We start from the raw sequence: 24,195 nt of genomic DNA on the forward strand, positions 1-24,195 counted from the left end.
GACTCATTTTGAGGGCACAGCAACTGCCTCAACACCCACAACAGTTACACAGCCCTGTCTTCTGCTTCAGTTCTGGTCAGTGATTGTCAGTGATTAAAATATAAAATATAGTTAGTATCACCTAACTTTCCACATTTTCTCCAATTTGCAATAATCTGCAATATCATCTTGAATGATAAAATAACAACTGAACAAGTTTTAACACCTCTTACTAGGCATATATTAAATTTTCATTTACATGAAAAGTTGTATTTCTTAATAACTGTGTATCTAAGCAAATGGATTTCAGTTTTAACACCGACCTACTTCCCATTTAATGAAGTTAGTTTCTACATATTTTAGTGTTCTAAATAATTTTTTTGTTGAAGCTTTCTGTCTTTCTTCACTGGCTTCGAAATCTTAGGCACAAGGGTACACAAAATTTTCAGTCTTTGGGATTTGAAAGCCTTCAAAATTTTTCAGTCAAAAAAACCACTGGCAAATATTCAGTCTCTTGTTTTGGAAAAAGGTGGACAGAAAAGGGAAAATTAGTTTTAGGCTGAATTTTATTCTGGACTTATTCTCAGTGTTAAACATATCACTAACATTGGGACAACTATAACTGTTTTTTTAATTGAGTTATAAATAAGAACTTTTCAAACACTAATGAACTTTCAGTTCATTGAAGCATAAATACTTCTATGTATTTGCTGAAATATTTTTGCCCTCCAAATAAGGTGTTATTAGGTGTTATTATGTTGATATCTGTAATCTGTGCATGCAATCTAGAATGCAAATAACCCAAAGCTAGTAGTCAAGATCCAAGACTGATTTTGCTTTCGCTTGCTAAATAGAAATAAAATTGCTAAATATATAAAGATAAATTATATAAAGATAAATATATAACGATAAATAAATTGCTAAATATATAAAGATACTCACCTGCAACGAGGTTCACGCCTTCAGAAGAATTGCTGTAAGAATCAGAAGCACCTGTAAATGCTTTGACTAGTAAAATATATACAACAGTAAGTTAAATAAACTCAGTTTTGTATGAGAACACCAGCAGCCTGCATTACAGGCAGTCTGTGAGAGTGCTACCCCTGGGATTATGCAGAGGCGATTGGGATCCTCCTCCTTCTGCCCCGAGGCAGAGAAACAAGGTGGCCACATCAAAAAGCTGTAGTGCCTGCCTGATTTTGCCCATCTCACCTACAACAAATGTGAATTTAATTTCTTCACCGGAGTGACCACTCACACCATCTTCTCTTCTCTTGCTAGTGACAGAAAACTAACACAAACATAAAATATAAGAAGTTTAAATGCTAAGTAGCCAAGAACAAGCCGGGCTCTCTGGAGCTGTACAAGCAAAAATTAGTTTGGCTTCCCTAAACAAAAAAGTTTGTGTCTGAGCAAGAGCAGCTCCCTGTCCCCCTAAGGGGAAGAGCAGGGAAGGGAAAGGGGCTGGAAGAGTCACGGAGCTCTGCTGTTGCCAGAGGGCTGAGAGGTTGCCGAGGAAATTGCCCCAGCTCCTGTGTCTGCTGCAGCCAGTGGCCCCGCAGGAGAGCGGCAGTCAGCCTGCCTCTGCAGGGCTGCGGCACGGGCATCAGGGAGGGCAATGCCATCCTTCATCGCCATCCTCGGTCCTACAGAGACATTACTGTAATAAGGAACACCTCCCTGAGATACTGTCAAGGGTGAACAACCATTTACAAGGGTTCCAAGAAAGTGTGGATTATTTTCATTACTTTTGATTTTAATCACGAAGGAAATGTTTTCCAGGTATTTATGATCAACCACCCCCCAAACTAGGGACAGGTCATTTTGTTCTGGGCCTTGAACAACGGCAGAGCAGAAAGATTTTAAATCAATTTCATTATATTTGTTTTGTTAAACAAACACACAAAAAAAATTAGTTTCTTTTCAAATGATTTAGAGGTAAAAGGATATCTTTTCCCAGTATTAATGAAACATCAAACTTGTGACATTTTGCCACTCCCCACTCTGAAATCTTGTAGAAAAACCAAAAGCCACCCCCACCCCGCCATTTATGTAAGAGAGGGAAACAAACATAAAGCTTACCTAAGCTTTTTTTTGTGAAGATCATAGATTTTGTACAGAACCAGTAGTAAAGCAATTACAGTCACAATGATCAAGAATGCCAGGAATATAATCAAGGCTCTAGAATTATCTACCAACAGAAAAAGAATACATTTATTATTTTAAAATTATTTTTAAAAAAGAAACATTTATACTCCCTGGAACCAGGGCTCATCAATTTTTGGTTTGGGGTCTGTTTTGAGAAAAAAAACTAAACAGGTTTGAGTTTGCTATGCCAAAGTAGAGGAGGAAATTTTATGTTTTCATTAAATAAACTTTCTCTTAAATTCTCCATGTCCACCTGTCAAAATGCTACAAATCAATGGTTCAGCATTACTGTGCCTGTCTCCTGCTCTCTGTGACCTGCACAGTGCAGCTCTCAGTTGCTCCTGATCTGGGAATTGGGAACCTCTGCCAAGTCACAGATGTTTAGCTCCTGAAATGCAGGATCTGAAGACAGGAAAATAACCCTAAAGTGAAAAATGTCAGTTGGAGAAATTAATTTCTAGTTGCATTTGAATGTTTCCTGAAGAAAGCACAGCTGTGTAATAATTCTGAGTCATGATTAATGAACTTGTAATGTAACATGATCTGTTACATTAATACTGAATGGATGTATTTTTCAAATGCAGATCAAATTTTAACTATAAAACAGGAAGTTTGGATTTTTAATTAGAAGCAATTTAACTGACTTCGCAATTTACATTATTTATATTATGCTAAAATCTAAAGGTAAAGATGCTGTACATATTTACTTACATCTGGTTTTTATACTCTCCACTACTGCTGGTCCATCATGTACTCCATTAAACACGAAGATCTGCATGCAGTGGGTGACAGGAATAGAAATGCTCAGATATGACAAGTAAAAATTTCTGCACACAATTCTTAGAAAACAAAGCACCATGAATTTTTGAAATTCATCCATCCATTTACATCATTGACAGCAGTGTCTGCTGTCAATTTCTGTATTGACATTTATAGTGCAGCTCAGGTTTCTACCCAAGTTACAGCAAGATCTGGATTCAAAAATATGGAGATGACAGGAAAAAGATTTTAGAAAAATAGGAAATGCACTTTACAAAATAAAAACCAAATGCATCTAAAGTAAAATCAATTTTATCCTTCATTAAGACTCTCAAATCTGAAAAATAACCATGCAATATATAAAAACCTCATTTGCTGCAATAGTAAATACTACTTCACTGAATTTGATGGTTTTAGTACGAATTTATGTATGGGTAAGTAATTCAGAGAAGTTTAATTAAATAAGGTGTTTTCTTGCATCATTAACTTTTGGGTACTTTAAATGGTGTTAAAACACTAATTTTGTTTTGATGTGTTTATGTTTTGCCATATATTTAATATTTATTCAATCTTTTAAATTTCAATAGAACTTCCTACCAGATCTAAAAAACAGCTTGCACTCATTTCACACTGGGTTTTTTTTCCTCTTGAGTCTTCCAGAACTTGACCAGAGTCCTTTCATTACCAGCTAAGACCATAAGGCTTTCTCTGGGTTTTGTGTAAGAATTAAGCAAAATAAGTGCAAAGCAGGAGCCAGGATTTAGAGGTGCAGAAGCAAATTCCTTCTGTATGGAAAACTGCTCCCTGAAAGTGGTGGATAAAAACCTTAAATGGCAAAGAGGACCTTTGCTACTGGGACAATGCAAGGATCTTTTGCTCCTACAGGACCCCATGTTTGTTTTCCAAACATAAAGCTCTCTGAGCAGAGTCTGTTGGGAAAGTACTGACAAAATATTGAAATTAAATTGAGACGACTCAAGTTCTCTGATATTGCACTTCTGCACATAAAAACAGAGAAGGAGGAAAAGATTGTGGGGAATAAGCAAAATTGCTTCCTAAAAGTAGTAAAACTCCATCACTCTTACAGGTTACTTTCTTGCCTAAACTTTACTGAGAGGAGCTATCAGGATATAAGAAATATTCCTACTGGCCATATTAAGGGAATCACACAAGACCATTGGTTTTGCAGGCAACCCCAAAAGGGTGAAATGCCTGACAGAAGAGAAAACTGCAGGAAGCCTTCAGGAAAGTTTAGTGTGTTAACAGAGGATGATGCATTTTGTGTAGACACAAGGACTGGCTTGTGAGAGCCTGATGTAAGGGCATGCAAAAAGGATCTCAACTGCTTTACACTAATTAGACCCTGAAAAACCAAACATCTTCATTCATTAAATGGAATATGTTTTAAAAACTAAAATATTAGTCATACTCAAGAAATTATTTTAATCTTATAGAAACCCCAAACTTCTCTCTGAGCCAAGTACAAATAGTCTATTCTGCTTGCATTTTTCTTGCTGCTAGAACCTATATGGAATAGCACACCAGGGATTGCTTGACAGGCTAGGCACATATGGATTTCAGTTCCAAAATAATAATTACTTTTTTACACCTGAGACCTAGACATTATAAATTGACTCCTCTGCCACCATATTTGCCTTTTTTTTCCCTAAAATTAAGCATAATATGCTTAAACAATGAAAATGAAGCAGTATTTTATATATTTTAATAAGATAAGCACACTTACTTTGAAGGTATAGTTTGTCAAGTAGAAGAGATTTTCTCTTTTAAATTCACATTTGTCTTTGCTTTCAGTTTTTCCATCATTCTCCCAAATCAACTTAAATTCTGCATGTGGTCCAAACTCTTTTTGCTTTCTGCACGTAATCTGGACAGCATTATCAGCTATTAATGTTTTTTTAACCTCAGTCACTTTTTGTGGTACTGTAGACAAGAAAAAGGGTTACTTGCTCTATTCTCATCATTTCAAACCCAACATTTCAAGCTGCGTGTACTCATGTCTGTTTCCTGTCTTCTCTCAATAACTTCATATATTTTCTTCCTGAAAAATTTCAGTCCCAATTTAACAAGACAAGTAAAATCAATTTTGACTTAATCACAGGCTTATCTAAGTTGGAAAAGATGTGAAGTGGAACTGAAAAGGCTCTACTGACAGTCTGACTACAAATACCGCATGATGGCAAATCTCTCTTACATCTGACATCACTTTCTCATTTGAGGAACACAGAGCAACAGTCAAGACAGGAGAAAAAAGAGTTCTCCATGTGAATATTCATTTCAAAACCATTGTAAATTAACTTTTCTACCAGGAGTCACTAGTATATTATAATATTTGGAGCAGTGTCCTTACACTTAAGTCTGGCCTAAAGCCACAAAAAGTTTTTAATGATACAGAACCTGTTAAGTCTAATCTGTGGTTTCAAACTCTAGTTTTGTATGTTGCAGCAAATGTTGCAGGTTTCAGACTGAGGGGCACAGCCACAAGACCTTTCACTGAGAGCTGATAAAACCTTTCAGAAAGTAAATGGAGCAGCCTGTGTAAGGCAGCCTCATTTCAGTAGCCACATTTCAGCAGAACACCACCATGGAAATTTTCTGCAAAATCATGTCAACTTGCAAAACAGCATATTGAAAAAAAATTAAAAAAAAAAAAAAACCAGCAGCTGCTTTTTTCATCATATGAAGAGCTAAGACCTGTAAGGAGATCAAATATCCCATGTGAGGAGTGGTGGGACATTTTGCTTGGCTGACTGTGAGATTACATCATAGTCGATCATTTTTATCCACAGGGCAGATCAGTTAGATTCCCATTCCGCATGCTGCTGAAAGGGCTGTTACAAGGAGAAAGTGCACATTTCTGGAGGCAATGTGTTTGTTGAAGATGAAAACATCTTTTATAAAATGTAGGGGTTTTCCTACTTCCCAGGACTTGTGTTCTACTGACACATTCTTCAGTTCAAGAAGCCATAAAACTCTTCCACTTCCTGCTTGACTCATTACCAACTGCTGTGACAGTTGGAGAAGGTCTAATTAATTCATGATGCAATTCATTATTTTCTCAAAAAATAAGGGAAATGGGGTTGTTTGCACATCTATAAACTTATACTGTAGACTTTAATCTTCACCTGAGTTATAAAAATGAGTGGAACCCAGAAAGTGGGGGCTTCAAAAGATAATATGCTCAAACTAGATTTTCGTAGGGAAAACAGCCATGATCATTTTAGGACTGCCTAAAAATTAAAGCCCTATTTAAACTTGTATTACAGTTAAGTCCCAGATCAACTTGTTGATATTTATCAGTAAATTAATCTATCAGCTCTTTTATTTTTTGTGGGGCTCCAGGTGACAATTCTGATCCCTGGATACCTCAAACTATACATTTCAAAGGATAGCCCCAAAAAAGATGCACAGACCTTTCTGTCAGCAGAAGAATCGGCACACATTTTTTCATCTTTAACCTTGCTGTAAACCTAATATTGGAAGCTGTGTACAGGCACATCCAAACTGACATCCATTACAGATGGACAGTGTTGGTGTAGCCTGGGTCTGCTTCCAGCGAACACGTAACTGCACAACAGAAGGTACAGGCTGCACCGCTTTGTAGCTTTCATGCCACAAAGAAAAAACCAAACTTTTTAATTCTCTTTTTGTTTAATTCAATTTTTTTCTTTATATTGGGACATAATGCTTCCTAAAAACTTCACAAGAATTTCAAATTACTGAAATCTTCTTAAGTTATATATATATATATATATGAAAAATACTAATACAAAGCGCAAAATTAAAAAAATAGATCAACATTAAGTAATTTTAAAAGGGATGCTAATGATATGAATGTCAGTACAATTATTTGATTGTTAATCGGTTTCTTGGCTAGTATTAATACCACGTAGAAAATATAATTAACTACACTAGGAAAGTACAAATTCTTTATGTTAGTATCAGCCTAGATCATAACAGTTAGCAAACAGATTTACCTCCTTCTTTTGTTTGAAATTTATAGCTTTTACTTCCACCTTCAATTGTCTTATTATGCTTGCTGATGGTATATGGAGTCACATCTATAGAAACTGTGGAATAAGGTTCAAAACCCTCGAAGGTATATGGACTTCTGTTGCTTTTTGTGTCATAAACACCTGAAAAATGAAATCAACAAAATTAATGAAATTTATGTTAGGAGCACAGGAACTCTTACACTTTATCAGAGCTACCTGAAACCACTGTCATGTGTATTTCTATTTTAATTACCTTAATCTGGTTGCTTTGCTTACTAACGCTAAGTGAAGGCTCAGGAAGGGCAGGAAATACATAAATACAGAGAGTATTTACATATAAAGAGTCCATTCAGCCTGGGAAGCAGAAAGTAGGAAGGCGTCACTGCGCACTGAGCACATCTGTCCTGCTGTGACACCAGAGATGCTGTGAAAGTCCTGCTTTCAGGAGTGGCAAACAGCAGAAGGAAGGAATTGCACGAGAAGCAACATGAGCAAAGCTACTGCCCACCCTGCAGCTGGGCTTTGGCGGCCTGGGGAGCTGGGGAGCCACGGCCTTTCCATTCTTCCTTCTGCCTGCTTGCCATGTGAGCTCCCTGCACCCACACAATCCTGCCTCCGTCTCCTACACTGGCCAAGCCAAACCAGCCACAGAAAGTGGCTCATGGGGCTGCCACCCTTTTGGGTTGTGGTCAAATTTGGGGCATGGAGAATGGGAGAGATTATTTGTATCAGAGGAGCACAGGAGCAGGACAGCCACTGGTTCCAGTGGCAACCCAGGTTTACATAACCTGCAGTATGTGAACAGAAAGGCTGAATTAAGTACTAGCTTAAACCTGATACATATTAATTATTATCAGGCTCCTCATATTATAAACCTCATTTTCCAGTTCTTGTTTTGAAGAGAAGCTTGCATCAGGAGAACACGATCCCAGTACAATGGATACAAATTTATTCATTTAAATGTAAGGTGGCCTAGACCAGCATATCTGAAAGGAGTGGCCATTTAGCAGAAGACAATCCCCTGGCTATACCTATCTAAACGTGCTTATGTCTAACTGCCATATGTTTATGCCAACTGAAGGGTGACAGGGTCATGTCCTGACATGGTAAACAGAATAATCTCAACTGAAAGTTCAACTGGAACAACCTTAAAGGAAGAGAATTTTAACATTTGTCAAAAAAAAAATTGCAGTGTGAAGAGATTCCAGTAGGATTTCACAGGGCATTATGCTTGGTGCTCTGTAATTATGTACATGCAATGAATTATTTAACTGTGAATACACTTACTTTTGCCTTCCACAGAGAATTTCATGAAGTAGCCACATATGGGACCCTTTGAATTCTGCTCAGGTTCTGTCCATGTAATTGTTACACTTGTGGTACTTATATCTGTCTCTTGAAGGGTTTGTGGTGCTTCTGGAACTTTTGTAAAAGAAAAATATCAATAATTAGCAAAAAAAGGAGGAATAAAAGTATTCCTCCTTTTTCCTACTTCGATTAATTAGATTAAATTTCATCTGACACTAAAGAAAGATACCAACAACATGTAATATTTTTTGTACTCTATTTCAAGAAAGTATACATTAGTATAAACTGAGCATATATAAAAGCATCATATTACAGTAATTCCATACATTTAATTAATTCAGGACAAGGTGAAAACAGCAACATTACATTTTACTAAAACTGTTCAGTGTCTTCAAATCAAGAATTTAAGACTTGTTTTAGACTAGGTCTGCTCTTTCTTTGTGTGTGCATCTTCATTCAAAATTCCATATAGTTGACCATGTTCTCAGTCTCCAAAACAATAACAGCAAATAATCACAGTCTCTGATTGAAGGAAATAAAGGCAAGACTGAGAGGGTGACAGCAATCAAAGAACAACCACAAGGGCAGGAGACCAAGAAAGAGGAGTTGAAGGAGAAGCTGAGTTTGGCAGAGAATGCTGCTCAAAGTGTATCCTTAACCCAGGAAACCCAGAAACTGGGTTTCATAGTAGGGGTTCCCAAAAATATGTGGAATCTAAAGCAAAAGTAAGCATTACACTTACCACCACAGTCTGTATCTATGGTGAAGGTTTGGTTGGCAACATTTCTTTCATTAAAATATGTGGATCCAGTGCAGTGGTACTCAAGGTTTGGTGATAAATCTCCCAGCACTACACAAATTGAATTTTCATATCCAAATTGTGCAGACTGTGAATCTGTCGACATAAGAAGAGCTTTATCAATATTTTTCACAACTCCAAAAATATGTGGCACCATTTTAACAGAGATTTTCTCTACCATATCTATTCAATATAATTAGTAATAAACTATCATAATACTCCAAACAGAAAAATGTACAACCTGATCCAATGACTAGATTTTAGGTTCTTACATACTAACTTAGTTTGCATAGATCTTTACTTTTCATCAGTAAAGGCCATGATTTGACTTTCTAAGGAAACAGCTTCCTACAAAAATCAGAACACGTCATGGGGAGTATGGCAGAATCCTGGAATGGCTTCCTAGCTCTTCAGCTCCCTGAAGCAGGAAATCTCAGCCCCAGACATCCATCACCCATTCTTCTGGGACACACGAGGCCATTCAGCACCCGTATCTGCCCTGTCACACTAGGTGCCACGTCCTCAGGCTGGCTGGCTCCGAGAGCAGAGAGCCTGGCCTCGCACTATGCAGGAGCCTGCGTGGCCAGCGGCCAAGGCAGCCTGAGGGGCCAGCTCACAGCACACCCACAGACTGCAGCATTTCCAAACTGCTCAGCTCCCCACCAGAAAAACAAACAGGACCTCAAAATCTGCAGCATTTGTGCAACTCACGAAGCTGGTAAACTCAGCCAAAGAGGTCTCTGGGTTTGAACTTTCCCAGATCGGCACTGTGTGGAGATGGTAGTCATCCACCTGGCGATCCCAGGAATCCTGAGCTACCCTTCCCTCAGACTGGCACAATTCATTTAAATCTGCCAGTCTCTCACCAGCTAACAACATCAACAATGCTTTTAAAGATAAATAAATAAATAACCCACTTTTAGAATAGTTTTGAGGGGATATCCCATTGCAGGTAACAGTCATACTAGCACAGGCAAGTGAGCTACTCCAACATAACGTGGCAGATGTGTCGGTTGTGTCCTTGACTTCAAGAGGACTTTCCTTGACTGGAAAGGAAGAATATTACACATCATTGTGACACTGGCTATATTGAGGAGTCTTTAAATAACAGTTCATTTGTTTTTTGACTTGTTCTCAATATAAAGATACAATCATATAGAATAATATACAAAGAATTTAATAAGAAATGTGAAACAAAAAATTGAAAAAGTTTTCATGAGATAAAGACACACAGATATTCAAATAATAAATTAAAGTTTTAATCCAAATATTCAGCGTAAACTCCAGCTTTGAAGTGGTGGCTGGTCTTGTTATTGTTTACCACACTGCATATGGCCAGTAAGTTTTCTTTTTCTTTAGAATGGAAAAGCTATGGTTTGTTTACATTATTCTTTAAGAAAATACTGAGAAGTTTTAATGTACAACTTTAAAATAGCTTGCAAACCATGGACAAAATATGAAGACTTTCTGTCTGATTCTCTGAAAAGTGACAAGAATAGACAAAGAATCCTACAGAAGCTGAATTACTGCATGTAAAAAGTAAAAAAAAGAAAAAAGAAACTACTAAAACCCTTTTACACCTACCAGCTGGAACAGGAAAATAAGAAGAAGTACCATCTGAACACCTGCCATTTTTAACTTCAACAGTGTATATCTGGCATTTTGGAAGCTCTACTGAACGGTTGCTGGAACTCACAGTGATCTTTGTGCCACCCCCCAAAATAAAATATTCTCTGTCTTTTGTGGGTATTTTCAGTAAAACTTCCGCCATTTCAGACTTGTTCTCACAATCTTTTATCTCATCAATAATACCTAAAAGAAAAGACAACGGAGGTGAACAGACCAGAATCATTAAATAACTTTAATCTGACTTTTCCAGAACTGGAAGACATTTTATAAAATAACCCAAGATTCTAATTGATCAGTTTTACTTTTTTACTGCTTTATCAGCTGTACCAATTTTCTGTATTTGAGTTTACAATTTGGTCACATTTCAAGAATGAAGGAGATTAAGGGGTTTGGTTCTTACCACAATTTGCTTCAGGTATCACTGTGGTAGTTTCTATAAGAAAAGAAAACAATATGAAGGTCTGTCTTTAACAAGTTGGGTATTTTTTCCACAGAAAATTGGAGAAGGGTGACCAGCACTGCCCCAGACTCTTGGTTCAATATATTCAATACAAATAAATATATTTAGCACTCCTCTCTCATTAGAAAGAGGAAAGAAAACACCAGCTACACATAACTCCGTTCTTTAACTAGTTATTTTAGGGATCATGCGCCTCTCACAATTTTCCAATGACATCAATGAACTAGAAATCAAACTGGTTATTAGTAACATATCTGAGTACAAAGTTACACACAAATATTACAAAAGCACACATTCTCATAGCAGTATAAATAAACTACAGCAGTTTTCCAGGATTTATATGCTGTGGAATGGGTAACTGAGCAGCATAAAATGTCACCAAAGAAACAAAATTTACTTGCTTTTTGCACTGCCATTCTAGCTTTTGGAAAGAGATTTATACAACAGTACAGATCGTTTAATGACTACTTTTACACTGGGATACCCATAACAAATTTCTGATGGTATTTTCTGTACAGAAGCTTGAGCGAAGAACTTATCCTGAAAACAGTTACTTAATATATCCCAAGGTAAAGGTGTCACTAAAACACACTGATATCTAATTTTTTTCATAGAATGTAGGCCCTAGATTTGCCTGCCACCAGGCTGGGAGTCACCTGACTGGACAGTGGCCCTAAGGGACCACTGGAGAGTTACCAAGATTGTTAGGGGCGGAACACCCACAAGTAAAAGCTAAGATCAGTTTGTCAAAGAGCAGACAGCAGCCTACAGCTCCACAAAGGACAGTTCAAATAGATGGAAGGTGTCCAGCTCCTGGATGTACTTTGCACAAGCACATACATATATTTTACTGACCTGAGTAATTCCTTACAGCCCAATGGCAACTAAAATCACTGTAAGTGCTTGGACTACTAGATCCCAAGAAAGTATTACTGCTGTATGAAACCAAAGGGAAGACACCAGAAGACAGAGAGTCACACAGATCTTGGATGTATTCACACCTTTTTGCTGCTTGGACAGATTTCTGTGATAACAAGAGGAGTACTGACACAATAATTGACAGATTTACCCTCCTACTATGTGCCAATGTGTGGAAATAATTTCGATTTTGCACTTGCTTGACCGGTAACAAATCTGGTATCTTTAATATTATTCATAAAACAGTAAGGTTCCTAAAAACACTCAAGTTTAATGCAGTTGTATGCCTAATTTGTATGCTTAGGTTTGATATATTCTACATGAATTGCCTGATTCAAACCCATTTTCTGTGCCTGATGTATCAGAACTGTGGTAACTGTGTGCAAGTTTGTCACCTATTGTGTGAGTGGAGCTGAGAGTGGGGATGATCCCAGTGCTTGCTGGCATGCTGTCTGAAGAGGTGTTGTGCAAGGATGTTGAATTGTAATCATCTGTAAGAAAATAAACAACATATCAGCATTAAAAAGTGAAATTCATTTTTTCACATGGCTCTATTGTCAGAAATGTCTTACACTACAGAACTTCTCTGGTTTTGTGGGTTTTGTTTTTTTTTTTCTTAGGGGACTTTTGTAATTTAGAGAAGACTGCTGAAAGAAAAATCATGCTAATGTAGAAAATAAACAAAGAAATGAGTATTCAAATAGGAGACAAATTTTTAGGAGTATACCACTCACAAATCAATTTTGTGATGTACAATTACAATTTTTTTGGTCATTTAGTCATAATTCCAGATGAAGTCAAAATAAAAATAATGTTACAATTTGTGAACTGGGAAAAACCAGAACATTTTGCTATATTCTTACAGTAAAGCACAATTACGAATAATGCTTGTGCCGTTTCACAAACAACTCTAAGTACTGCTCGTTTGCCAGGTCACGTATCCTGCTCACTATATTTTTTACAATATCTCATTATTTATCTCCCTCTTCATAAGCCACTGACAGGTTCCTATATTCTCCTTTAGGCTCATTCCTATTGCTCTTGCTTTGGGGACAGCCTTGTTGGCAGCAGCTGGCATTTTGATGCTACTGTGGCGACTGCGGGACCTGGCCCTCCTATACCAGATCCCGCACGTAATCCCGGCAGCGCCGCTGTGCCCAAGACACCTCTTCAGTTCGCTGAACACGAGCTGAAAAAGGCTACCCTGGTGCTGAATGACTTCGTTTTCCCCTAGAGTTTTGAGGGCAGAGCGTGGCTTCTAAAGGAGGATGGCGAACCTTCTGCAGCGTTCCCGGAGGCAGAGGGAGTGCGTGCAGTGAGGGCAGCAGCGGTGCTGGTGCGTGCTGGGCTGCTCTGTGCCGTGCCAGGGCTGGGCTCGGTGTGCGTGGAGAAGTGCGTGCTGTTTGCAAGGGGGGTACCTGCGGTGAGAGGGACAGCAGGGTCGGTAATGCTTCATCAACGTGCGCCACGAGCCGCAGAGCGGGCCACAACGCCAGGGATGGAGCACTCTCATACTGACACGCTGGGAGATTTCAACGAAGCAAAGGCACAGCAAACATTTAAAGTGCAGGGGATCAACAGGTGTCAGATAAAAAAGCAGTGAGTATATTCTTTTTTGGTTATGATTGTGCCTTTCATACTAAATGCGGTGTTTTAAAATATACCTAAATACATTACTCAAACCCAGACTTGTCTGATATTCCTGCCTATTAAGACAGCATATTTCTTTTTGTTGGGTGAATGAAAAAGCATTATACACTCTGTGAGGTCACTGTGTGTGAGAAAAATAAAGAAAAAATTGTCAGGAGGGAAAAAAAAAAAAAAAATGAATGCAGTTCTGCCATGTAAATTGTTTCTTACCAGGTGTGGTCATTGTTGTCTCCTGCCCTGAAAAAGAGAAAGAAAGAAAAAGTGTAACTTAAACTTTCAAGGAATTTGCCAAAAATATTAAAAGACACATTCCTTCCTCCCAAAGACCAGGTGAGCTTTCCCCAGGAAATTACACATTTTTAAGTTACATTTAGTAGACATAGCCACAACCAGACCCCAAAATATCAAGTATACAGTCAAAAATCACAGAATCACAGAATAGTCTGGGTTAGAGAGGATCTGAAAGATCATCTAGTTCAAACACCCCCGCATGGGCAGGGATGCCACCCAATATATCAGGCTGCTCAGGGCCCCATCCAATAAAATTCCATCCACCTGTTTGGCTCTTCCTTCCTCCTTCTTTTGCACTTTTTCTACTAGATCTTTACCACCACGTTTGTTTCTTGGAATATATTTATCTTTTTATGCCATGTGTTTTTCAGACAGTACTTCCCTCTTTATAATCTCTCTGTTACCTCAGCTTCCCTACATGGCACATCACAACTGCTTTACTCTTTTGAAAATAAAAAATAAACTCCTTCAATCCTCAAAGCAAAAAGCCAGGTTTATGTGAGAAACTGCAATACTTGTGAGGGATACATAAGTATCCTGCTCACGGGTCAGCCTCAAACCCAGCTCCCTCATCTCTGACGCAAAAGATCAACAGAAGCAGATATCCTGGGACTCCAGAAATTTTATTGACCTGACAAGCAACAGCACATGTGTTGGCTGTTCAGCGGCCACCATGGATTCTGCACCCCATATGGACAGTTCAGAAGGCTGACAACAGCCATTAAAAACATACAACCAGTGATGGCAATTCACCTGCAGGGAGTGAGAATTTCTTGGTGCTTGGAACTGTCATGGTGTGTCTAAGCCATGATATGAATTTGAATGTACACAAAAGCTAAAGTCTTGCAAATACTTTTCTAGTGAGCAACTGAATTTGTTGTGGACTGTACATTATGTAAGATCTCTTACTACAAATTACAGTTTGGAAGAAGACAGTAGCCTGATACCTTAAAGAAAAAGTATCAACAGAAGTCAAATGAAGTTTGGCTAAAAACAGCAATGCAGCATTTATTTCTTACAGAAATGGGGAAGGCTGTTGCCTAAAATCTGGTCCATGAGATGAGGATATGGATCTATGAGGTTCAGCTGAAATCACACAAAACTGTCAAAATAACATGGCTCTTAACTGTAAGAATATAATCTCTAAAATGTAGCAGACTGACAACAGATTGAATAACATGGGTGTAGAAACCACTATATTAACAGGTTAATTCATGTAGATCTATATATCTTCATTGAAACACAGACCATGCATTCTTTTCAAAGCTATAGAACCTTAGCACATGAAGCTTCCTAACCTAAGAGAAGTTACAGATAAACAAAAATATAGGTGATCTTTTGAACTATCAATGAACCTTCAGCATCTGAAACGTCCTGTATGCAATCTTTACAAAAAATGCACGATCTATAACTGTATGCATTAAACTGCCAAGGAACGCTGTAAAAGCTAACATTCATATCCATTCATATTTGCCATAAGCAATAAATTTTCAGTGCATTTTCATGGTTTTCAATTCAGTGTTTGAAAGCTGGAAGGTAGTCATTCTAAATTCCATAATGTGATTTTTTCATTTTTTCAAATGTCTTATTAGCTGAAGAATCAATTATTCCCCCTCCTTTCCCAAATCTTACTTCGGTTTAGCACATAAAAAATACCTCAAACCAAATATTAACTTCCCATGAGCATCGACACAGATTAACTTTCACTTAGAAACTTTTCCAAGAACAAAATAAAAGAAGTTGCAGAAAAAATCCATAAATTAAACTCTGCTCAGATTAGTGAAACGTTCAGAAATACTTTTCAAGCTATTTACTGATCTTTGATGCAGACACAATAGAGACAAAAATACATACATCGAGATTGTCCCTTCCAAATAGAGTGAGATAATAAGAGATAAGGGGGATCATAATCTTGTCACTGTTGTGTTTCTGGTTGCCTCATTCACTTCCTTAAGATTCCTGTGAAAATAATTTTCCCCACACTCCCCTTTGTAAAGTTAGGAATAATGCTGGTAGCTTAGAGTTTATTGCTCACTCTCAGTGAGAGATGCTGAACACTACACATAATCATACAACTCCAGGTTAGAAGAGACCTCAAGAGATCACCTGGTCCACTGCCTTGCTCAGAGCTGTGTCTTAAAACATTATGGTAAATAATAGTCCGAGATTGCCCTTCCCCCCCCCCCAAAAAAAAAAACCTAAGAACTGTCATTTTAGCAGAACTTCATGGCAGTTTTATGCCCTTCTAGGGTCTCCTGCGACTCTATTCCCTGGTATGCTTTATTATAGCAATGGAATAGGATGCAGCTGAAAAGAATTCAATAGGTGGCACCAGAACACTAAAAAATCCTCTCAAAAAGAAAAGCAAATACATTTCCCCATGAAACCTATTTGAGAGATACTGAGTAAAATGAAGGAAAATCAGGAAGTATCTCAACACACCAGACTCTGTTACTCTGAGATTAATAGGTATATTGCTACTATTAATTTATTTTCCACAAAATGTCCCAGCACTAACAAATGTCTGAGCTAACCTGAGGCTAACCAAGTTAACCTCCAAGACAAAACTGTCTGCTCATGATTATATTCTAAAACATAACTCTAGAAACTTGAAAGCTGAAATCCAAAAATATCTTTAAAATGTAAGGAGGATGTCCAATCCCCCAAATGCATGCTGTGCAGTATGAAGGCTTGATGATTGCCCAACTAAGCAATTTGGTCTGAGTTTAAATGAAAACTACCCCAAAATTTTTCTCAAACCTTAAACTGGATCCATCCATAAGACATTCTTGAGATGATATGTGTAGGATAACAAGGATAAGATCAAATAACCCAAGTGGAAGAATTAGAGCATAGAAAAAGTTCCTTCTATTGCAGTAAGTTAAGTTTCTCTCTCCCTTCTCTTGATTTGGCTACCAGTTGGTTCCTGCTGACTTACCCAAAAGATTTCAAACTCCTCAGAAATGTTTGAGTTGATATGGCCTTAATCACATGCCCTGGAAAACGATATAACCAGCAGCTCATCTCACGGGCAGATGGGAGCCTGGCTAATTGCTTTCATTCTCTTTCCTACCAGTTGGCAGACGGAATGCAGCTGCTGCTTCAAAGAAAGGTTTGAGATGGAATGACAGGCTGCCAACAAAATACACCTGAAACAAATGAGTTGACCACTCTTCCTCCTGAAAGCCCAAAGATGTACTGGCCCTGTGAGCGAAACATGGGAGTACTGTGTTATGAAGTACTTTCAATGTTCAACAAGAACAAATGAAAAAATTGTGAAAGAATCCAGACCACCAAAAAAAAAAAGCCAGCCTCTCAAACCCCTAGGACAGCAGGCTGTCTGGGTCACATGTGGAGGTACAGGAGCTGCTGCATTGCCTCTGCAGTACTGACTCTGCACTCACTGTGCAGAGTGGTTGCACCTGTGTAAGAAGTGCAGTTGTATATGGAGACAGCTTTTTGCTGTTCTAGGAAAATGTTTTCACTTGACAGGACCAAACAACTCAACGGAAGACAACCGGGATGTATAATATGTTAAAAGATAAAAATGTGTTTCAAGGAAGTCTAGGGTGTGATCTTCTCGAGCAGCAGGAAGTGACAGCACACATTTCCTGTGTGCATGTGCTATTAATAACACAAACTACAGCTGATAAGATGGAGATCCTGTTGAATCAGCATTAAGAGCCTAAAAATGTTATCATATTTATAGGGGCAGAAATGCATTAGCTGATGACAAGGAACATGCCTTTTAATTCCATTCTGCTGCTTAATTTGCACAGTGAGTAAAATGGAGCTGGTTTTGTATTTCCTGCTGGACTGGCCAGGAGGCTACGCCTGCACGGCGGCAGCCCAGGCTGTCTGCTCTGAGCGCAGGATTGCAGCAGGACTGCACTCCTCCATACTCACAGCACGGAGCAATGTGGGAAGGAGGATGCCTCTTCCGCTAATAGTGCATTTGGTGTTTTATCTAGCGTGGTACCACACCAGCTGGCTCTTCACATCCAGCTGTACTCCTCGTGTCTTTGCCAGAGCTGGAGGGGGCAGAGGAAGTAATCCTTCCTCTCAGCCTCGTGTCTGTAAAACAGTTGGCGGCCAGGTTTTGCTGCCAGGAAAAATGCTTAGTGATTCTGCAGAGCTGCTGCCCTTTTCCCAGGATCTCTCCAGCCTTTAGTATATTGGACAGACCCCAGCAACCCCCACCAGACAGCATTTTACACCAAGCAACTAACGTAGGTCCAGATCCTGCTTTCCCTCTTTTCACAGCTGAACGGCACTGCTTCAGCAGGGTCAGGGCTCTTCACATCTGCACAGAAAGCAACAGGATGTGGTCTACTACTTCAGATGGAGTAAAGCTCTTTGAGGGGGTCTCCTAGCAAACAGCACAGACATTGCAGCTCCCCTGCAAGCCAACATTAAATTGCAAAAAAAAAGAGAACGGTTCCTGGTGGGAGGTGAAGGGTGAGTAAGGCAAGGAGCCTTACAAAATGCTGCCAGCCACCTTTTGATTTATTTTTAAACTTCAAGTGGGATAGGATGTAATTCACACCTACTTTAAGGCTCCCTTGTGCTGCCAGAACCAGCTAAAGAGACCTTAAAGTAAATGAGCATCAAGACCAGAGATGGTACTGTTACTTTTGCTGAAAACACAAAACAAAGGAATCCATTGCTACTTTATAAACAAATGTGGGCATACTAAGAATAGCCCAGCAAACACTTAAAAATCTGAGTAATTCTATACCACAAAGGACCCCTCAAATTTTATAGGTGGGGGTCACATGTGCTTAAGTGCTTTCATAATCAGAGATTACAGGGTTACACTTTATTCTTTATCACTAACTCTGGGGCAGAAAAAACTTAAGAAAGTTTCCAGTTTCTGGACAAACTGCTGCTTTTTGAAAATCGAATAAAAGAATGCCATAGAGAGTTCATATTAAAAATATGTGAATTTTTTCATTCTCTGAGTTAAAAAGTAAACTACTCATTTGAGTTTACAGTACAGAATTTTCTCAGGTGACAGAGACATTTCTGAGGATCCTAAAATGAAAACCTACTCTTGTGGTCATTGAAGATGAAGCCATCAAATCACTTCTAAGTTATTCATTGTCTAATTGATAAAAGTCCTATAGCCCTATAGCAATCATAGGAATTAGGAATAAATAAACATTATAATTTCTTTTCCACAGGCAATATTTACAATAGTTATATTCACCAGAAATTAGGGATAAAATGTTGAAACTGTAAATTTTAATTTAACAGAAATTCTAAAATGTTCTGATTGAGAAATGCCAATTGTTTGCTTTTGACATCTGGATTTAGTATCGATACCGACTTTTCAGAACAATAATTAAAATAGTTTCCATCTGATTTCTCAATATATTTCTTTTTGTACAAATTCATTAATAATTGCCTCCCATAGGAAATCCTTCACACAGTGCATCACTGCCAAGAGTTTGATCCTGGCACTCTTTCCTGCACCGTTAACCTTTGGTTAAAGCATTATCTGAGAGCCAAAGGCTTTTTTGTTCCCAAGCACCTGCCAGTGCTGAGACCTGACTTGCAGTGGGGAAGGCGTGGCCTTCCTGCAGAGCACAGCTCAGGAATGAGTGCTCGGGTAACTACGGCTAACGTGACAGGATGTGGTGTTCGCTTTCAGTGAAAATTAAAGCTTGTTCTAGATCCCTCTCCTTGCTGTCCGCCTCCCAAAGCTGGAGTTATCCCTATCCTCCTCAAGTTCAGCATCAACTATGAGCATTGATCACCTACAGAGAAGGCAAAAAATTCAAATTAGCCAGCAATCAAGTATAAGGGAAGCAACCAGAAGAAAGGGATGGAATTAAGAATTTATAACTGACAGATACAAAGAGAAACACAATGTTACAATATATGTTGAATATTTCTGACCAGTTTAATTCTTCCAGAAGAAAATAAAAACACAGAGCAAAGGAGAAATTCCCCTGAAGAAACATTGATTTAATGGAAGTAATACTTGTTACCAGTGTTATGTAGAATTTCTCAAAACCACAATCCTGAAGCAGAACAAAAACCAGGAGCAGCAAATCAAATGCTTTTTGCCAACACAGTTCCTGCAAACCTAAAATAAATACCCAGGAATATTGTGTGTTAGCAGTCAGAAGGAGGGGATTTCTATCAATCGTACCATACTTTAAATGACATTTTCAGTCTTCATGGGATGGTTTTGCAGTAACCTGCTTGTACAGCTACAGCTAACGATGCCTTTGCTGCTCTGTGGTTTCTCTCATGCTGTTTACTTCTGCCTTTCTTCTTCAGAGCCCTGCTCAAAAGGAAGAGGGTGCAGCATACTGTGGTTTTGAGCTTAAGTGCTTCCAAATGCAAACGGAGTTACCATAGCACCCACATGCCCAAGCAATCAGACTTATCTTAGTGCTAAACCACTTCTCTAGTGCACTCATAAAATGTCCCTGTTAAACTCCTTTTCATCACATTTGCATTTGTAATTATTTTCAGTCGTACAGGTTCATTAATATGATACAGTGAGGGGTGGCAATCTTTGGGATGAAGTCCAGACTGCTTTGCAGGGAGTCCTTGCCACCATGTGAACTGTCTGCAAGAGAGGAGAATATCAAACCCTGATGTAACAGATCCTTCAGCTGTGAAATGCTGAGTATTCTCCACAGTCATTAAGAAACACCTATCCATGAGGAATGAAAGACTGATTGGCTGTGATATTGGTTTGGCAATTTTGTGCTACATGCAAAAAAAAAAAATCTGTGTTAATATTTGCTTTGCCCTTTATGTATTTCTGCACAAAAAGTCTTGAGCCAGATTCATGTTGTTCCAGTGCTGCTCCCCAGGGCCAGTCCCTCCAACTTCAGTCATGACATTTCCAGCCCTTCTGTACCTTCCTTGATCTTCCTTTCCCACATCTACCTTGAAGAGAACCACTTGCTCCATATTGCTCTGCTCAATGGCACTGACAGGATGGTTCTGGATTTGCTGAATGGATATTGTTTATGTCAAGCAGAAGGAAGAAAGAACTTACACCTATTATATCATCCTCTCAATTCCTGCTCCTGGGGTTTTTGCAATTGCCGACTCTGCTGGTCACAGGGAGCTGAGGAGAACAGCAGAAGGCAGCTCAGTTCTCAAGAGTTTTGATCAGAAAAAGGCTACAGCTGAGAACTGATGAACTGACTGTTGGTGAGAGGGTGAGGCAGGGGCAAACTTCTTCACTTCAGGCCTTTCATTGGACCATGGCTTATTTAAATACCTGACTCGCTTCTCTGCTTCTAAGAGACAGATATCTTTGTGTTCCTTCAAGATTAAAGCATTATCAGATTTTGTAGATCTTCCTGACTGCATATAACTTTTTATGTAATTTTGCCAGCAATAGAAAATGGGTCCTTTGCTCTAAAAGCCAAAATCAGCTTGGAAATGCTTCACTAAACTGTCTTTAATTAGCTCAAGCTTCAAAACATAAACAGTTTAGTACCATATGAAGAGTAGGGAAGGCTGCAAGTAAATGATGTTTAAGGTCTAGTCCAACCCAAGTCTTTCTGTGAATCTGTGATTCTAAGATCAGCATTTTAGCCACTGATAACATAAAGCCTGTTGAAATCAGAAATATCTTGTTTCCCAGAGTTCTATTAGCATGGAACCCTTGGATCAATAGCTCTGTACTTACTGGGAGCATTATGTCAGTGAGGACTCTAATCAGTGATTTTCAAAAAGATTCAGCCAGTGATATTCAAAAAGAACATTTCTTTCAATAAATCACATCTGCCTATGAGTTATTCCTTTTCATAATAATATTTTTCTTTAGGCTATGTTAAACACCCTACCAACCCATTTGTTGGATTGCTATGCACTGAAGATTTTTTACTGAGAAAAGATATATAAATGTACCACAGGAGTGCCATGGCTTCACCTTGGCCAAGGGCTGAGGGCAGGGCAAGCGGACTCAAGCCAGCAGGATCAGAGTGTGACAAATGAAAGAGCAGCAGCCCACCACAGAGCAACACTGAATAACTGCTGCAAAGGTGTTGCAGCACTGACAGCACTTGAGTGGCGTGCTCGTCAGCAGCAGCAGGGGGGACAGAAAGAATCCAGAGCCCCCAAAGCTGCAGTCACGGAGTACCTCCGGCCTAGTGACACAGATGAATGTACAGCTGTAACTGCACCATTCCCAGAGTTTTTCCCTTCACCAAGGTAATTCAATGCTGCTGCAAAAATCACACTTTTCAGACAGTGCTGTGAAAAGCACGTTTCTGATACTTCAGAAATGCCCGTGGTTCAAATTCATTGGAGTCAGAGTGAAGATCTGAGTGAGGATCAGCCTTTATCTACTCACAAAATTAAACACTACATTTTAATTGAATTATTTGACGATTGTACAGTTCAGGTCTAAAGAAAACTAGCTGCTTTATTCCACAGCAGAGAATGCAACAGGCATTGCCAGTACCTCCAGTCAATGCTGGGTTTTATTGTGCCCAGTTACTCTGCCTGAACAGCCTCAGCCTTTGAAAGACTCACAAATCAGAATAAAGACGTGGCACAAAAATTTCCTTTTCCAGTGATCTGTCATTTGTATTTCTGTGACTTCTTGCTCCAAGCTTAACAGGACCCTCAGCAGTCCGCGTGCTGCATGAGCTGAAGTCCCAGCCTCACATCTCCAAGCAGCAATGCTCTAAACTATCCTGCTAGTCTCAGTCATCTCCTATGACCCAGATTTCTTCCAGCATGAAGAGAAGATCCTAACCAGCAGTGGCTGACAGACAACTAGCTTCTCTTTCTTGAAAGGATAGAGAGTACAGAGGGAAAAAAAATCATGCAGCTCAGCGGAGAACCGTTCCCATACCAACTCTGCCTGCTGGGGAGCTTCCTCACCCTCCCGGGGCTGCCAGATGCAGCCAGCAAACTCTCCTTGTTTCAAGGGACAGTGATTTTACTAGGCTATCTTCACTTTTTCTTTTTCCTCCAGACAGTCAGGCCAAATTTACTGAATATCCTTCATCAAATACGCTACTGAATAACATTTATACTGCTCATAAAATACTCTGACAGCCACTATTCACTGACCAACAGCTAAATCACCTGCATAATTGTTAGGGGGCAATTTAAAACACAGTAATCTATTCACACAAAATGTTGATAGGAAGCACCACGTGAGGGTCAGATTCTACCAGCAAAAATAATTTGAAAAGTAAATAATTCCATGATGCACATAATTTTCTTCCAGAAAACTGCCTGTTAAAATTTATCATTCATTTTTATAATTTTCCTGGAGGTGTTTAAGAAAAGGCTGGATATGGTACTTAATTCCATGGTCCAGTGGACAAGGTGGTGTTTGTTACATCATAGGTTGGACTCGATGATCTCAAAGGTCTTGTCCAGCCTAGTTAATTCTGCAATTCTGTGAAAAGCAGAACTTACACTATTTAAATTTATCAAAATGTCCCATATTTGATGTGTGACCTGAAATCCATCTTGTCTTCAGCTAGAAGGAGGAAAATTGGAACCGTGACCAAGTCCTACCCAGGAATTTCTTTTTACTCATTTAACTGCATGAGTGGTTGGAAGTACCCTTTATGTCCGTGCCTCTCTTAACATACCACACAAAGCGGAGATAGTGGCATATTGCAATTAGAAATTAATATAAAATTATGAAGTTCACAGACAAGGGATCTGAAAGCGCCATAAAAAATATGTTCACGTCCGTCTGATTGCATAAACAGGAACAGGCTGCAAAGAGAGAAACTCCTTGAACTCGAGCTCCCCAGAAAGCCATGCACACACTTTACAAAGCCTCTGACTATCTCAAAATCTGTATTGCAAAACCTGGGCTCTGTCCCTTCAGGGGAGCTGAGCAGCTGAGCAGGTCAGGAAGGGGCCCTTACTTCATGTCACGTCAGAAGCAATGATGAACGGATTTCAGAAGAGAGCAGAGCCCACACAACTCCTCTGGAATTCAATAAAAACGTTAAGTGAAAGTGATTTCCTTGATCCCCTCTCTTTCTTTGTTTTTCTCTTGAAATCAGATCAGTAATTTTAGTACCCAGCGCTGGGCCTTTCACTGCATTTTAAATGTGTTCTTTTTTTTTTCTTCTTTCTCAATTTGCTGTTTTCATTATAACAAACAGGAGATGTGAGATCCAACTTTAATGAACCGCCTGATAATCACAAGCAAAGAGAGGTAAAAACAGTTCACCAAATTTTGCTTAAAATCCTGTGCTGATCATCCTTTTCTAAAGGACTGTATGCTG

At 38.9% G+C, this 24,195-nt stretch overlaps 1 protein-coding gene across 2 annotated transcripts in view; it reads right to left on the reverse strand.

The window, feature by feature from the left end:
* The window catches only part of PTPRC (protein tyrosine phosphatase receptor type C), a 59,912-nt gene that overhangs the window by 11,448 nt on the left and 24,269 nt on the right, over positions 1–24,195 (reverse strand). The window contains exons 1-12 of one of the 2 annotated variants that reach the window (XM_040073513.2): positions 16,893–17,021; positions 13,874–13,900; positions 11,036–11,068; positions 10,591–10,818; positions 9,924–10,052; positions 8,950–9,102; positions 8,187–8,321; positions 6,882–7,040; positions 4,631–4,827; positions 2,839–2,899; positions 2,062–2,170; positions 922–953 (exon numbers count right to left, since the gene is read on the reverse strand). In XM_040073513.2, the coding sequence (XP_039929447.1) occupies positions 922–953; positions 2,062–2,170; positions 2,839–2,899; positions 4,631–4,827; positions 6,882–7,040; positions 8,187–8,321; positions 8,950–9,102; positions 9,924–10,052; positions 10,591–10,818; positions 11,036–11,068; positions 13,874–13,886 (1,249 nt within the window). In that variant the 5' untranslated portion in view covers positions 13,887–13,900; positions 16,893–17,021. Of the gene's footprint in view, positions 1–921; positions 954–2,061; positions 2,171–2,838; positions 2,900–4,630; positions 4,828–6,881; positions 7,041–8,186; positions 8,322–8,949; positions 9,103–9,923; positions 10,053–10,590; positions 10,819–11,035; positions 11,069–13,873; positions 13,901–16,892; positions 17,022–24,195 lie in introns of those variants that run through there. The other variant, XM_040073512.2, reaches the window with a different exon arrangement.

This window comes from Hirundo rustica, chromosome 9, assembly GCF_015227805.2.
Source record: "Hirundo rustica isolate bHirRus1 chromosome 9, bHirRus1.pri.v3, whole genome shotgun sequence".
NCBI lineage: Eukaryota > Metazoa > Chordata > Aves > Passeriformes > Hirundinidae > Hirundo > Hirundo rustica.